Here is a 16,551-nt window from a genome sequence, read left to right on the forward strand (position 1 = left end):
CGGTGAGCCATTTGAGCCGGTCACGAGTTGTAACAAAATGTGCCAAAAAAAAAAGTCTTCACATAATTAAAAGTGGACACATTTTTGTCCACATTTTTGACATGCAACAAAGCATGAAAAGCATTACTTTTGTTGTGTTCACATGCTGCTGCAATTTAAGATACAAATAGTAAGTAAGGGCTGTAAAGCTGCAGAATGCTCATTATAAAGCAGCCACAGTAAGTTATTTTACATCTATGATCGGAACACAAAAAAGGCCATCCACAGACCATTTCCCTATATTACCATGGACTACCACAAAAAAAAACAACACGCCACGTGAAGACAACATGTATAAAGACAACGTGTATAAACACAACACACTTAACATCTTACCTGAGTAAAACATACACATAGTCCACAGAATCCACTGCACAGATACCATTTCTGCGGTGAAATGTCAGCGAAGGATCCTGACGAAAGAAAAATCCAAGTTGCACAAGCTTGGCAAACTCTGCAGGGAACAATGCTTGTTGAACACAAGGGCCCCCTTCATCCCAGCTGACTTAAGAGTGGGTGGGTGGGGTGGCGGGGTTGGGGTTCCAGAGGGGAGACTTGGGAATGTAAAAAAACAAAACAACAAAACAAGTTCAACACTGAATAATAAAAGTAAAACTCAAGTAAAACTACTCACCCTTTGAGACATGACATCACATCGATGGATGTGTTAGACACCTTGCGCTGCTCCACCTTCCTTCCTTCCTTCCTTCGGCTTGAGGATGCCGCACAGGTGCTCAAGAAGGACACGTACTTTGCCACTCCATCACCTTCCCTTCCTCAGCAAGACACTTGTCATTTTGGAGGTGTTTGGGTTCCTTATCATGTTAGAAGGGAGGGGATCATGTCATCACAGAACATGTTGGAGTTCAGCTCTCCCCTGGTACCACCAGCACTCGTGCAGCCCCAGCCACCGTGCTTGACTGTAGGTAAGACACAATTACCTCGCTACTCACTTGTGTTGCCAGCCGTTCAGATAACAATGGCTGTGTGTTTACTCATTTTCAGACACATTTTCAGTGAATAGTAAACTGTACACTGACTACTCTAAAGTATATCCATTTATTTTGTATTGTCCCTTGAGGAGATATAAAATGGCTGCTCAAATGTGAGGGCTGCACTTACATTTGTGAGATGCGGTACAGCATTTTCATATATTTGTCATTGCTGCCTGCATTCTTGCATCCAGTGACCTCGGCGCTTTGTGCTACCCCAGCAGGCGGGAGCTGCTGCTGTTGTTTGCCAGACTCACACTGTGACCAGAATGCTGCGCGCAGTCTATCAGGGGCACGCGTAATCAGATGCTTTCTGGCGTTATTTATAGTGCGCACAGCTGCGAAACTCAAATTGCATGGCATACATACCCTCACCTCCAAGTAAGAACTTTATGTACTTCAACTCCTGCGCGATTTCCCCCGCAATAAAAATGAGCCGAAACGATTCAGAGCCAGGTTGTCGTGGCAACGCAGGCTGAGCATACAGCGCTGGAGTCACCTAAAGTGGACGGGAACGGAATGTAAAGATCCGAGTGACTTATCTCACGCACTCACTCACTCGCTCAACAACAGCAGAAAGGGTGCAAGTGCAAGAACATGTTTCATTGTTTGGACATTACACGCTCTGTTCGTCCATTTAATGGCTCATTTTTTAGCAAGTTTGAACAAAGCAAGTGGTTGTCTTGATTTCAAATGGGACTCACAAGTCAATGTTTACAGTGCAATTCTTTGCGTATGATTCACAAAATAGCTTCACAGAGAAATTAAGGTGCAGCAACACAAATTTAAAAACACACGCATAGAAAACAACAATGGAACCTTAAAATTCAAACTGAATAATTGGACGACAAAAGACCTCAAAAGTCGGACAAAACAGTTGAGACTTCAGCTGCTACCAGAGCAGAGTACCGAAGAGGATGGAAAAAAGTGTGACGATAACCATAGAACTACAGATGGAATTTGCTGCCCGGGACACACACTGTCCTGGCTGCTCAGTCATTTGACAATAACATGGCAACTGGATACAGGCGTCCCTCGGTACATCACGGTTCAAACATCGCTTGTGTTTTTTCAAAAAATTAATGAATAAATGATTGCTGTTTCATGGTTGACTATTGCCTATTAGTCAAAGACACATCATATGTACTATTCTGGTCACTACTGGGCGTCAGTAGTGTTACACTGATGAGACATTACCTGCATAGAGTCAGCCACGGATGAAGAATCCCACATGATCTTAGGGAAAAAAAAAAAGTTCTCCCATTCCGTGTGGTAAAAGTCCGTTTTTGGCTTCTTCCCCACTCACTTTTAAACCTATTCTTTAGTTTATAATCTTTAAGTTTATAATAAATAAATTGAAGGCTACCTAGTTAGCTCGGTTTGCTAGTTTGCTCGTTAAAACGTTGGCCGTCTCTTGTGTCACTTCAAAGATCCCGTGACCTAGTAGTAATAGTATTTGTAATGTTCTGAACTCCTGTTTCTGTGCCAGTATTGCACTAAGCAGAATAATGCAACCCCGAAGAGCTGTGCCATAGTGTTGAGTAGCTCACCTTGCTTCACTTCCCACAGCAGCTAATCCTCTGCTGTTCTCCTTAGACTGCAAACTAGTCAGAGAGACAAACTAGCCAGAATGAGCAGCGCCCCTGCTGGCCACAGCCAAGTAGTGCACTCCATTTCACCCCCGATTGCTTTCAAGAGGAAAGTCAATTGATGATTGTACATGCGTAACTGTTTTTTTTTTTTTTTCTTAGATTGCATGACTGCTAAGCATGTTTAAACCTTTAAAAACCGCCAAATGTTTTTGACAGTTTCACTCCGGAACGGATTATTTCCTATACTGATGAACGCGTTTGACTTTTAAGGTTCCAATGGGCTAGCAAAAACACACGTGCACAGTGAATTACAACAGTAATATCTCACTCATGTAAACATACTAGTAGTTTGAGTAAACAAGTGCATAATGTTAAAAATGTGCATGCAGGGTAGGCCAATCCCCTTAGGCCTAAAGCATTCAACATAAAGCTATGAAATGTAAAAAAAAAAAAAGAAAAAAAATCAAAAATCACACAGGACCTGACGTAGGTCGTCCCCTACTATAGCTGCCCTTGTTAAAAGAAAACGTTCCTTGGGGAGTGACAAATAAAAGGCCGACGATGACGAGGACGACTCCCAGGGCCACAATCACTCCCAACAGCGCTGCGAAGGTTGTCCGATCCCCTGCGGGAGACGGGAGTTTTCCGTTATTGTTCGTAAATTATTCCGACATGCGCGTCCTGTGAGTTTCTCTGCTTGAAGGACACCCCACATCCCATAATGACAATGACAAGAAACAACACGGCAATTAAAATCCCAGCAGTGGTCCCGCTGGGGCGACTACCTGCTAAAGGACAACAGCGAAGAAGTGCAAGTTACGTAGGCGTTACGTAGCCACACGGTAAGAAGGCTGAAGAAATGACGTCTTACTTGGCGCTTCGCTGACTGTGAAGAGTTTGGTGGCGGCGCCCTGGGAGTTCGCGGCGGTGCACTGGTATGTGCCGGGATGCTGGAAGGATGAGGTCAAAATGGGTTGATTTTCTGTCTCCAACTTCAAGGGGACCGGGAGAGTCCAACTGTATCTCGGCGCTGGGTTTCCCGAGGCGGTGCAATTTAAAGTCATGTTGCCCCCAACGGGAAGTGACAGGTTCTCGTGAGATTCATCAAAGGTGGGCCGGTCTGTTGATGACACATGATGCAAACAGAGCATTAGAATATCCTGTCTTTACTGTTACTGTGTGTAAGCATCTTACCTTTGTGTTACAGGTTACAAAGCAAATTAGTCTCATACCTATTTATGTCATTTTCAGAATATTCTGAGTGTTGATAAAAAATGAGTTGCACAAAAGTGACAATCGCTAGTGAGAGAGGCAAGTGAGGAAAAAAACGGACAAAATGACGTTTTGCAATTTTTTTTGTAAAGATTATGCATCACAACACGCTTTGTCATGCAGCTATCTGATTACAGGATGCTGAGTCTCCAGACAAAGGCAGATAAATGCCGACTCCTCTGTTGAGGAATCTCTGTGTGAAAGAGTATGAGTAACCCGTAATTGCGTCGGTACACTGAGAGGAAAGACATCGTCACTGTTGTTCTTTTTAGTTAACTATTCCAATTTAACCTCCACTGCGACTCCCGAAGACAGTGAGGCTCGTCTGGTGGCAGCGTGTAAAAATGAAAGCGAAATTACACGCTGTTGGACGCTCAGTGGAGAAATTAGCATTGGTTGCGTGCTGCTATGTGGCGCGACCATCATAAAAAATAATACTTTGAACATGTGAAATAAAGTGCTACTATGAAATGGACGGTGCTAACAGTATAAGCAGAGGCTTTCTCCTCCTAACAAGCCTGTCTTTCACTCCTTGCAACACTACCCAGGGCATCAAAACTCGAAAGGAACTTGTAGGTAACACGAGGACTACCTGTACTTCTGCCTATTTGAATCTTTTTCATCTCAACGGGCAACGTCTGGACAACGTCACCGTGCGAAAGCGCATACAGCTGCGGTAAAACGTGTTTCTGTGTTAAAGGCAAAGATGGATAAATGGCTCTGATGTGGCAATATAGCAAAACCTCGCTGCAAAACCGGGCCTTTCATACAGAACAGCAACTCAGAAGGAAAGAAACGCAGGAAAAATGCCAGCTTTTACAGGCAGCGTGAAAGCAGACACCGTCCCCCAAAAGTCAATTAAATTGAAAACTTACAAAGCACAAACAGCTCGTACGGCTCCGAAGATACGGCAGGAAGTATGGGTCCCGATGGCCCAAAGTCCAGCCTTGCTTCACACCACACCTGTGTTCTGTCATCCTCTCTGAAGACTGTCATTTGCCAGTCAAATGTGGCATTGACCGGCTCTTTATACTCAACTGTTCTGTGTGTGTAGGAAATCATGCTCCTATTTCCTTTGAAACATTCCACCGTGGCCTCATGTAAAGGTGCAACCTGAACGACGTGACAAGACAGGGGGTACGTTGTGCCCTCCTGCATCGGCTCTATCAAACCACCAATGGTCACACTGTCGGGCATTTCTGCAAAAAAAAAAAAGTAACAAAAGTGAGCCTGTCTAGTTAGTGGAAAGCAATCCAAATGAAAGGCTACTAACTGTAAGCAGTGATTGGAAACTGTTTGGTGCACTGAGAGCCATCTCTGAAATTGGCAAAGCAGATTGCAGACACGCTCCAGCCTCTCCAGGCGGCAACATGCATGGTGACGTTGGACACTCCCTTCTGCAGTCCTGTGCCCCCATACGGAGACTCCCAGCCCATACCCTCCACTTGGTCGGATAAGGCCTTGCAGGTGACGGAGAAAGAACCGCCGAACGGCACCACCACTTTAGCAAGACTCGTTTCCAGTGGACAAGAGTCGCTCGCGGTCTGTGCTGGAAGAACATATTAGCAGACATTCCGGGTGCTTTCAAACTAGTCATGTTTGGTTGGGTTAAAAGGAACTCTGGTGCATTTACTCTGCAAGTATGCTTCGTTCGGTCAAGTTTGAAGTGGATTGAGATAGTCTGAGAGATGTTTCTCACTCCGGATGAATTACATTAATTAAATTCATACTCATATATGTCTTCTTGAAGTGATAAACATTTCTATGTACATATGCAAATATAGAGCATATGAGATAATAATTAACATATTAAAACAAATAATTGTAGAGGGCGTGGCTGGGCCAGAAAAGAAAAAAAAACAATAAGCCATTTCTGTATTAACTATGTGGCTAACCCTTGAGCTAATGCTAACATAGGCGTATACTGTAAAGTGAAACAAAAGTTGTTGTACCTGCATACGCAAATAAGATGATGAATACGATGCGCCACATCGTCACAGCGTCACCAAACAATACACACTTTCACGCTGAATTGTGTTTAAAATGATTCAAAAAAGGTCCATTCCGTCTCAACTGAAGAGCGTCTGTCTACAAATTCGGAGAAGTAAAAGTTACTACGTGCTGCGTTCAGGTGTCCCTCGCCCTGCTCAGATAAACGTGTGTGTTACGGGAAGTGTAAATCCGTCCACGACACTTAAGCAGTGGCAACGAGTGAAAACGTCAATTTGGTGCGTCACTGCAAAGGTTGTGCAAAGTAAAAAAAAGTTTCTCAAGATTAAGCAATGCGCTCTTCTTAACCAGAGATTACGCTACAAAATAACATTATTCCGTAAACTAAACATATTGTGAGTGAGGAGATGATTTGGCAATAGGAACAATATGTGTACTCACCACAAATTATACCATAATTTCCATCTGGTTATGAACACATAGGAAACCCTCTACTTGCGAGTTGACGCCTGTTGAGTTTCGATATTTCATTCTTCCTGATGGCTTTGAAGGCAGCATGTAAGCAACAACTTTTGATTCAACCTTCCAAAGTTTGAAAACCAATGGATTTCCTTTATGTATTATGTTCCTGCTCATTGTTTAATCACTCTATATATTACCTCCTATATAAAAAAAAAACAACAAAGCAACTTTCCCGAAAAGACACATATTTATTATATATATATTTAAAAATTCTTTCTCCATCATAAATATTTACAGCAATATTCACAAATACATTGCCTACCACATGTACATCCATAACAATGCAGTCCGTTTGCCATCCCAACAAATACAAAAAAGTGTTTTTGAATGAAGCGTCGATGGACTTTTAGGTATTCACTCGTAAAATAGCATCTGGCCACAGCAGCACGGCACAAAGGAAGGCTACACGACAAGTGCACAGTGGCTTACAAACAGGACAAAAGGCTCAGTTATCGGCATTGTGCTGTGAGGAAAAACGAGCACACAGCTGATTAGCTTTTCCTGAAAGAAAAGTAGTGCACTTCCTCTGTTAAAACCACAGAGGCCTCAGGGTGCTTTCTTAATGTGTTCATGTTAGTGAAAGGGCGCCAAAAAGGCCACAGGATTTGGGCAGGAAAACCTCAACTCAACATTCATCTTAAATTCCCTTTGAGCTTATTACAATATAAAAGAGCCAGCTTCAATTTTTTTGTCTGTTCACTTTGAACACAGTAATGGCGTGTACAGCGCAACACGTTAGCCCTTGTTTGATAAAAGACGTGACTCCTGAGTCCAGTGTGGGTCAGCCCCCTCCCCCAGGTCACATGCTACGAGAGTATGGTCATAGGGAACTGTAGGTCCCAGCCGTTGTGGGCCACGTTGCCGTTGTGCGTGCTGAGTTTGGGGTTTTTCAGGCTGTAGCGCCGCATCTTGGTGTTCTTGTAGTAGATGGAGTAGATGAAAACGAAGATGGCGGAGATGATCACCACCGTGGCTGCCACTAATCCAGCTATGAGGGGTAAGTAGTCCTCTGCAACAAGAAACAAGATTTGTGTTAACTCAAAAATACAGAGGTTTCCCATACATTCATTAGCGACCGCCCCCCACAAATAGATTTGACTGTACCTGTTCGCTCTCACTCATAAACGCATAATAATGAGACTGTCTGACAGCCAATTCGCCTAAAAAGACACTAGAGGGTTTGCGTTGAAAGACACCATGTAATTGAAGTTGAACTTACATGTTTTTAATACATTTTGGGGGATTTCGGAGCATGCTTAAATGCAGCAAATTGTACTTCTGCATTAAGAGTTACGCACTACGCTTTTGAGCGCTTCATCATGTGAATAGCGCCTGGACACCACGAAGAGCACAGTGCTAGTTAGCACCAACACAGAGACATACAGACGACTCTCCGTCAATTGATCGTTCATTTTTGTGTGAAGCCCTCCTGAAACTCATAAAAACAACTTACCCAACAGAACTTACCCCAATTTCCACTGGCATTCTGAGGAATTATGAGAACTCTGACATTTGGAAATAAATCACTTAATCAGTGAAATATACGCATTTAGCGGCATATTTTAAAAGGTGCTGTCTGTCATGTTTGGGTACTGCAATGAGAGTGCTCTACTATATTTATCCCACCCTCTTCCTGCTCAGCCATGACTGCTAATTGTCGATAGATTCTCTGAAGCTGCGTGTATATGCATGTGCATGCACACTGTGGGCATGTGCACAAGCCATGAGTGAGTGACAGCCATGGTGTTACTACCAAGGAAAAAAAAACATTATTTAATACAAATATGTCAGGATGTGCAGTGTTACTACCTTTAGGAATCACTTCAACCTCATGGAGGACCACATCTAAGTAATTGGAGGCCTTGCAGGTGTACAGGCCCCCCTCCGAAACCGTGATGTTGCCTCCTGAGACACGGGCATCTGCAGTGTGTATCCAATCGATCTCTGGAGGTGGGTGACCATCGGCTTCGCAGACCAGCTCCTCAGGATAACCTCGAAAGAGCGGGACAACCACCGGGAGCTTTGTGGTGTTGATGATGGGTTTGTCTGTGAAAGGTGAGGCAGAGCAACGCGATGACACAACCAGCCATTGTTTTGTTCTGGCAGTGTGGACTTAAGAAAAGGTGATCTCACAGTAGACGGTGATGCTGACAGGACGGGACATCATGGAGGGAGGCGGCTGCGGCCCCTCTTCTCCCAGCTCCAAATGCACCTCGCACCTCAAATCTTCTCCGTTGAGCTTTCTGTTGAGACGGATGCTGGCGCTAGAAGACACGTTAACCGGCGTCCTTATCGCGCTGATGTCACATGTCGCGTTTGGCTCACTCTCGGGCGGGCAGTCGGCCAATCTCAGCGGCCCTAAAGGACATTTTGTCAAAAAGACGTTTAGCGTACAGTATCAAAAAGTGAGCACAGCCCCCACATTTCAGTCAGTAGTTTTATTACTCTTCTCAAGAGACAATACTAAATAAAGACTAAGTACACTTCCTATCCAATCTACTTTAGAGTAGTGCACAGCTTGTATAGCAGTATAGAAAGTAACTCAACACACAGCCAATGTGGTCCAAATTAGCTGCATGTGCCGCTAATAGGGCTCGAAAGGGGACCTGATCGCACAATGCATTGTGGGCCACAGGCGACACTTTGGAGAGTTTTGAGAGCAAGAGCTTTTGTTTACATCAGAGTTGGTGCTTTGAGAGAGATATATACAACGTAACTAACGGACGCTTTTCCAGGAAATGGAGACAGGGACATGTTTTGTACTGGCCTTGGTGGGGGTCAGCGCTAGTGAGTGTCACTCTTGTTTTTTTAGCTAGCTAGCTGTCCATTACTTTTGTCTATTTAGTGTAAAATATGACAACAATAAGTCAGGCATGAGAATCCACACTTGTCATTGCATTTGTCACGTGTCCTAATAAGGGTGTATTCAGCATTGTATTGTAAACACAAAGGATTTAACTTAATTCAAGCTGCTAATACGTAGAAGAAGAATGTCAGAAGCATATACACAGGAAGTTACATTACAGAAGCTGACTCACATTCAAAGCAGCAACACTCCAGTAGCACTATTTGTCTTGTTGTCAAAAATGTTTTGTTGCTTTTTTTTATTTATTTTTTTCTTTACAATTTACAGAGCTTAACTTATATTTACACTTGTGTAACAATTAAGAATGTAAGGCTCATCTAGGCGTGGTTAGCTTCTTTTTGTTGTTACAATGTTACTTAAATCATTGCTTGTACAGTTAAAAAAAAGCTTTATAGTGACCACAGCTTGACCCTGGGACACATTATTGCCATTTCCTTTCTTTCCTATCGGAACAACTGTTTTGAAATACGATAGAGGTCGAGCTGAGAGGTTCCGCTGTAAAACACAGAGAGCAGTGAGATTCCTCACCTCTGAACACCGGCTCAATTGTTTCATTGCCGTGATACCAGCGCACAGCTAGGCTTTGCACGGGAGCCACGCTGACGATGTCACAATGCAGCTGCCACATGGTACCCTCCAGAAGACTCGAGTTCTCTTCGGAACGGATGACGACGCTGTCTGGCATTTCTGGTCAGATGGTTATTAAAAGAAAGTCAAACAACAGAAGAGTCCAATTAGACACAAATGACCTTGGGATACACACTGTAGAGAGTGAAGTTTAGATGTTTCTGGCACATTCTTCTCCCGTGGAGCACAGCAGAGCAGACAGGATGAGGCTCCCAGTCTTGGTGTGTGTCAGCAGACCAAGTCATGCTGCCGTTGCTGTGCCGATCAAACCAGTATACTTCCATGTCATTTCTGGAGCCGGTGAATGCGGGTGTGCATGTGACATTCTGGCCTTGGCTTTTGTATTGCAGCACCAGGGTCTCGGGGTGTATCCTAATGGGGCATTCATTGGGTGCATCTGGAGAGTCAACAAAAACAACAATTTGGAACATGCAAAAAGAGCAGAGGATGTTTTTCTGCTGATGTTTTTGAATGAATAATTGCGATGCAACAACATAACTCAAAGTGGATCTACTTTTCTGGTAAAATGTGAGGCAGCGGTGGAATAGTGGTTAGCACATCTGCCTCATCCAGGATGTAACATACTGTATATGTGTGGAGTGTACCCCGCCTCTAAAAGTCAGCTGGGATAGGCTCCTTTCTCCCCTAATGCAGACAAGTGCTATAGGATGGATGGGTGGATGCAGCAAAAGTCTACATTTTTTTTGGTACTATTTGGATAGAAGAATGTAATGTTGCAGTGTTGTAATGTGATGGTACTGTTGGTGTAAAACAAAAGCTATGTGTCCGAGGCCAACAGGAAAAGAGTCAGGAAGGAAAGGACCCCTCCCATATAGAAAATTCTGCTTCATTTGCTTCTGCTTCAATTCTGGTTCATTGTGCTGGACCCTTAATGCTACATCTACATGCCACTTTCCTGTATTTTCAACAAACTCCTCAGAGATATCCTGTTTTTAAAAATGCTGTCAAAAACACACTAGAGGTGCAGTTTAAACTAGTCATTGGCAACTTATTGCGTTTAAAATGTTTCAAGTCTGACTTTAGTGTATTTATGTGCCTGCGTTGCTGCACACCAAACTACAACACAACGGCTTGATTGTTGTTAAACAAAATGTCATATTGTTCCCCACTCATAACACACCGTTGTACTCACTCGAATGTGTCCCGTTACAAAGCGACAGCTCTAAAGTCAGAAGCAATGACATAAGACGAAGCCACTTTAAGTCATCCATCTCGCGGCTTCCGTTCGCCAGAGCGGCTCTGGGCTGGCGGCGACCCGCGTGAGCTGTTGGCTTCTCCCGGGGAAGACGCTAACTGTCAAGGCTAAGCTAACCGCTACATGCTCGGCCGTTCCATACCCCTCCCACCCGAGAAGAAACAAGGGGGTCCTGCCTCCTTCCTGCCACACCACACCACCTCCTGCAAGACCCTAACACCGCGCATGCGCACTCGTGCTTCTGCTATACAGCATCCAATGTTAATCTTGACAAAATGTAACTACATGTTACTGAGAAACAAAAACTATATATTAAAGAGTAATAACATAGATAAACAATGATGCTGACATTATATCATAGCCTTGTTGGAAGATCATAGCACTTACTAGCTTTGCAAATAAACAGACTTTACAATGAGGGCTGCCATTTTTTGGGCTCTATATGTCTTTGCCTCTCTCAATTTGTTAGGTTGCACAAAAAAAGTAAAATCACAAACTGAAAATTTGTAAAACGGTAGGAAGAAGCCTTTTTAGTGCAGATCTGGATTTTTTTTTTTTAAATTGCCAGCATGGGGCCAATATAGGGGCAGTTAAGCCACCAGCAAATGATGCTGTGTTACAATTACAACACAATTTAAAAAAGCTTTGTGTGGGTGTCACCCACTTATCAACTACCATTACTCCCATCTACCGGACTGGAGTGGAACAGCCTTGAACACGTTGCAAATGAGACAGATGGACACATTGAATTTTCTGGCCTTAATATTATATCTCTTGAAAGTTGCATCATTTTCTCAATCATTCATACAAATGCTGTGCAAAAAAAACATTAATAGAAAATAAAATAAAACAGTGACACCCATATACACTGTAATGTCACAGCCTCTTTGTAAGATCATAAGAGTCTGATCAGATTGTGCTGATTTTCCTCTATGCTGACTATCACTACTAGGGAGACATTAAGCTCAGTATCAGGGGATTATTATGATAATGTTGTAGCCTCACCGGCATTGTAGTCAACATTTGATGCCAATGGTAATGTTCATTTTCATTCTTTTCCAGCACATGGGAAAAGTGGGACAGTAAATGATTCAGATTGTCATGTATAAGATTCACATGAGGGGTTTCGCTTCCTGCAGGTTTAATGGGCAGCTGTCCCAATACTTTTGTCTATATAGTGTAGCCAATGTCAGAGGTCAGTCACGACTCAGTCACATACTCGTTCTCACCTCATGACCACATCTTTGGACTTCCAGAAATGGTTTGTCGTTGTAAAATGGAAGAATCAAACATACTTTCAATGAAGTACGGTAAGTTAAAATAATGTTTAGCTGAAATTGCGCTAAAGCTGACTTACTGTCTGACTGAGAACACAAATCCAGGGTCTCGTCCGACCCATCCCTGCAGTCTTCCACTCCATTGCAGATGGCACTTTCCGGTACACAAACGGAGCCACATAAAAATTCTGTCTGGCCACAAAGTGGGGGAGCTTATGCAGTGGAACAACAGAGAGAGGTGCTTGTTAGACACATTTTCTTATCAAGATATCGAAAGAAACAGGAGGAATATATTAAATTTCCGCTACAGGAGAGGGTATGAGAAACACCTCTGAGTATGACACAGTTCCTGTTCTACACCGCTACAACAACAATCATAAAAATATGTTGTGAGCCTCACCTTTTACAAAGACTGTAGCAATTCCAGAAGTATCACCTGCCTCATTCCTGGCGTGGCACACGTAGGAGCCTTTGTTGTGTAAAGTCACATTCCGGATTAGTAAAAGTGACACTCCATCCTCAATGATCTCACATATATTTGGGGCGCTGGCATAAGTCCACGTGTATTCAGGCCGCGGGTTGCCTCTGGTGGAGCACTTCAGCCACGCGTCAGAGCCGAGCTCAGCCACAACGTCCACCAGCTCCTCTATTGGTGAAGGCTTGTCTGACGGCGACAGTTCACCTTTAGTATGTTAGCATGCACAGTTCGCACAAGATGTTCATTGGGCAAAGACATGATGCCCCCTGTTGTAAGGGTATTCTGTCTGTCTGTCTGTCTGTCTATGTATGTATGTATGTATGTATGTATGTATGTATGTATGTATGTATGTATGTATGTATGTATGTATGTATGTATGTATCTATCTATCTATCTATCTATCTATCTATCTATCTATCTATCTATCTATCTATCTATCTATCTATCGAGCTGCAGTAGTTTTAAATGACCACTCATGCAAAGTGGAAATACACATTAATATATATTTACAAATATTTTTCGGCAGCTTGACATTTTTTATCATTTGGACCTCGATTGTGAGTTTTGTTTTAAATCTTTAGTAAAAAAAAAAAAAGGAAATCAATGTTGCTGCCAATCACTGAGCCATCCCAGTGTCTAATAATAATGGAATAATATTACCAATAAGCGGGCCGCACGGTGGCCGAGTAGCTAGCATGTTGGCCACAACAGTCAGGAGATCTGTGATCTGGATTAGAATCTCCGTCGGACATCTTTGTGTGGAGTTTCATGTTCTCCACATGCATGGGTTTTCTCCGGGTACTCCCACATTCCAAAAACATGCATGTTAGGTTGATTGGCGACTCTAAATTGTCCATAGGTATGAATGTGAGTGTGAATGGTTGTTTGTCTATTCAGTATGTGCCCTGCGATTGAATGGCGGCCAGTCCAGGGTGTAGCCCACCTCTCGCCCGAAGTCAGCTGGGATAGGCTCCAGCATACCCCTACGACCCTAATAAGGAGGAGCGGCATCGAAAATGGATGGATGGATGTGTTTAGTGAAAATGATTTTATTCTACTTTTTGTTTGTTTGTTGGTTTTCTTCATGAAACAATATTGTGGTGTAATGTACACATACTGGCCATAAAAGGGTTACAATATTATTACATTTGATGTGTATATCTTAGGCTGAACTACATTCAAAGGTTTGAGTGGAAAAAATATATTATTAAGTAATATTTTTACTTTTGTTTTTGGGAAGATGGCATTTTTTGTCATTAGGGACATCATTTTAGAGGCTTTTAAAGAATTCATCAATCAATATAATGAGACTGTTTAAGTGTATATACGTATAACAACTGTTAACTTATTTTTACACTTGTATGTTAAACTGATACTTTAAAAACTACCTGTACATTTAATAGTTGTGATGATAGTGACAGCATTTGCGTAGTCCCAGTATACTTGCATGAAAGGGTTGTTTGCCTCCTCTACTGTAGGTGGCGCTCTGTGCACGTTTAGTTTCCTAGATGTGGGCCTTTTCTCCTATGACCTTTTATGACATTTAGATAAGTGTGATGTATGCAGACGACTATAGAATGACTCACATTGAATGTCCAGCTCCACTGTGGCGTTGGCACTTGCGTACTTGTTGGAGGCGATGACTACGTACTGCCCCGCGTCATATCTTGTCAGGACCTCAGGAAACTCCACCTCATCTCCGTCTTTGTACCAGGTGACCTGAGGTTCAGGAAAGCCTTTCACAGAGCAGGGGATGCCTTCCCCAAAAAGAGTGTGCTCCATGATAGTTAAGTTGTGTGGACACATCAGCTCTACATCTGAAAACATAAGAAAAGGCTCTCCTGTTTATTACAGTGGGTGCACTTTGCACACAGTTGTGTAAAACTGCACTGAGTCATTATAGAATCATGTGTAACTTGTGTACCGTCAACCAGCACAAAAAGGCGAAGAGTTTTGTTGACAGACTGAGCGCCTTCTGCTTGGATGGTGTAATGTCCTGCGTAGTCCCTTGTCACGGGGACAGAGTGGTTCATGGGCTTCCCGTCTTTCAGCCATCTGACTACAGGTGTGGGATTGCCCGTCACAGGGCAGATATCCTCTAGAGTCTGCAAAGAATACTCGTCCAACCACATGCTGTCATTGCACCCAAAGTTTGGTCCATCTGAACAAGAATAAAACACAGCAATATAATAATAGAATGAAGGTGACAGGTGTCTTTTATCCACATAACAAGTTGGGCTTTGGCGTGCTTTTCTAAAGGTGTGCTTCATGGGCACAAAACTGGTATGTGTGGGTCAGAATGCTTATTTCTCTTAATGAAATAAAAATTCATTTATAACCTTTAGAAAATTGCATTTTCTTCTAGTTTTTTTTTACATTCTCTTTTTCCCTGTAACAATAAACCTGCCATAAATGTTAAGGACTGTTCATATCTTTTTGAGGGGGTAAGATTACAAAATCAGCAGGGGATCAAATACTTATTTCCCCCACTGTATCTTCCTGCATAATTACATGTCCAAGACGAGAATGAAACCTCTACAGTCAACAAAACACCCAATTTGGGAGTTTGGGAGTTTTCTTTGGCTTTATGCAACACTATTTACAGCATATTTTTTACAAAATATATACACAGGAAGGTACGTGAAGTACATTCAAAGCAGTAATACTCCAACATCTGGCATACGTGTGGTACGTTCTATCGCTAAGTTGTTTCACTGTTAAAAGTGGCAAACTTCTTTTTACACTTGTGTGACAATTGAGAATCGCAAAAAGTGAGACCGTCGAGCATCTGTGACTCGCCTTTGCTTTTTTTAGTTAATTTTGCTTAAAAATTGCCAGGACGGTTCATGAAGATTTTAAATTGAGACATTTTGATTATGTAGGTTTCCACCATTTTCTTATGGGAAAAATTGTAAATCTGAACAATTCGGGCATTGGTCAGCCTCTCTCTCTCAGTTTTAGGAGTCAAATTTTCTTTTCTTTTTTTTTGCAACACCTGAAAGAGAGAGAGCAGCCTCAATGCCTCAAGAGGAGGAAGAATGTGAGAACAGAATAATGGAGGAAGATAACACGCATGGAAGCTACGTGCGAGCAGCAGTTTGAAAGAAAACTGTGTTGTTCGCCTCCACTACTGTAGGTGGCGCTCTCATTATTCGGGCCTCTTTGACGTAAGAACATACTTCATCACAATCCTCCTCCTCAAATCCCGGTAAAATTATATGGGCTCTTGTACTGATAGCAACAGTATGTAGCTCGATGAGCATTTCACTTTTGACCATGGCTACCTCTGCTACCTTGTGTCATATCCTTCTAGATGAAAGCGTTAAGGCAGGTATAGCGGATTAGCTGAAATAACAAATTGTGTATACTTACAAAAAACAGAGACATTCAACTCTGGTGAAAATACATTGAACACTGGTCCATCTGGTCTCAGGTCCAAATGTGCCTCACATCGTATCTTCTCTTCCATTAATGACCAGTAATAGAATTCAGAGGTCAGATCAACAGGTGTCTTCAAAGATCCTGCTTTGTGATCTTCATTGATGACTGTTTCGCCGCTGTACCACCTTACAGTGACGTTGTAAATGGGCGCTATGTTGCCGATGACACATTCGAATTTAAGCTGGTGTCCTTTCTCTACCGAAACACTCTTGACTGCATGACCGTAATGTGTGATATGGATACTTTCTGGGAACGCTGGAGAGAGGGGAAAAGGTGATC

At 42.8% G+C, this 16,551-nt stretch overlaps 1 protein-coding gene across 1 annotated transcript in view; it reads right to left on the minus strand.

Moving 5' to 3' along the window:
- Window positions 1–16,551, minus strand: part of LOC129171424 (hemicentin-1-like) — a 46,794-nt gene that overhangs the window by 2,722 nt on the left and 27,521 nt on the right. The window contains exons 5-20 of the mRNA XM_054760067.1: window positions 16,204–16,527; window positions 14,756–14,992; window positions 14,418–14,648; window positions 12,754–13,017; window positions 12,434–12,565; window positions 9,997–10,257; window positions 9,762–9,920; window positions 8,501–8,725; window positions 8,177–8,413; window positions 7,178–7,376; window positions 7,092–7,108; window positions 5,169–5,444; window positions 4,771–5,094; window positions 3,495–3,743; window positions 3,100–3,248; window positions 1,407–1,530 (exon numbers count right to left, since the gene is read on the minus strand). Of these exons, the coding sequence (XP_054616042.1) occupies window positions 1,407–1,530; window positions 3,100–3,248; window positions 3,495–3,743; window positions 4,771–5,094; window positions 5,169–5,444; window positions 7,092–7,108; window positions 7,178–7,376; window positions 8,177–8,413; window positions 8,501–8,725; window positions 9,762–9,920; window positions 9,997–10,257; window positions 12,434–12,565; window positions 12,754–13,017; window positions 14,418–14,648; window positions 14,756–14,992; window positions 16,204–16,527 (3,408 nt within the window). The remainder of the gene's footprint in view (window positions 1–1,406; window positions 1,531–3,099; window positions 3,249–3,494; window positions 3,744–4,770; window positions 5,095–5,168; window positions 5,445–7,091; window positions 7,109–7,177; window positions 7,377–8,176; window positions 8,414–8,500; window positions 8,726–9,761; window positions 9,921–9,996; window positions 10,258–12,433; window positions 12,566–12,753; window positions 13,018–14,417; window positions 14,649–14,755; window positions 14,993–16,203; window positions 16,528–16,551) is intronic.

This window comes from Dunckerocampus dactyliophorus, chromosome 18 (assembly GCF_027744805.1).
Source record: "Dunckerocampus dactyliophorus isolate RoL2022-P2 chromosome 18, RoL_Ddac_1.1, whole genome shotgun sequence".
Classification (NCBI taxonomy): domain Eukaryota; kingdom Metazoa; phylum Chordata; class Actinopteri; order Syngnathiformes; family Syngnathidae; genus Dunckerocampus; species Dunckerocampus dactyliophorus.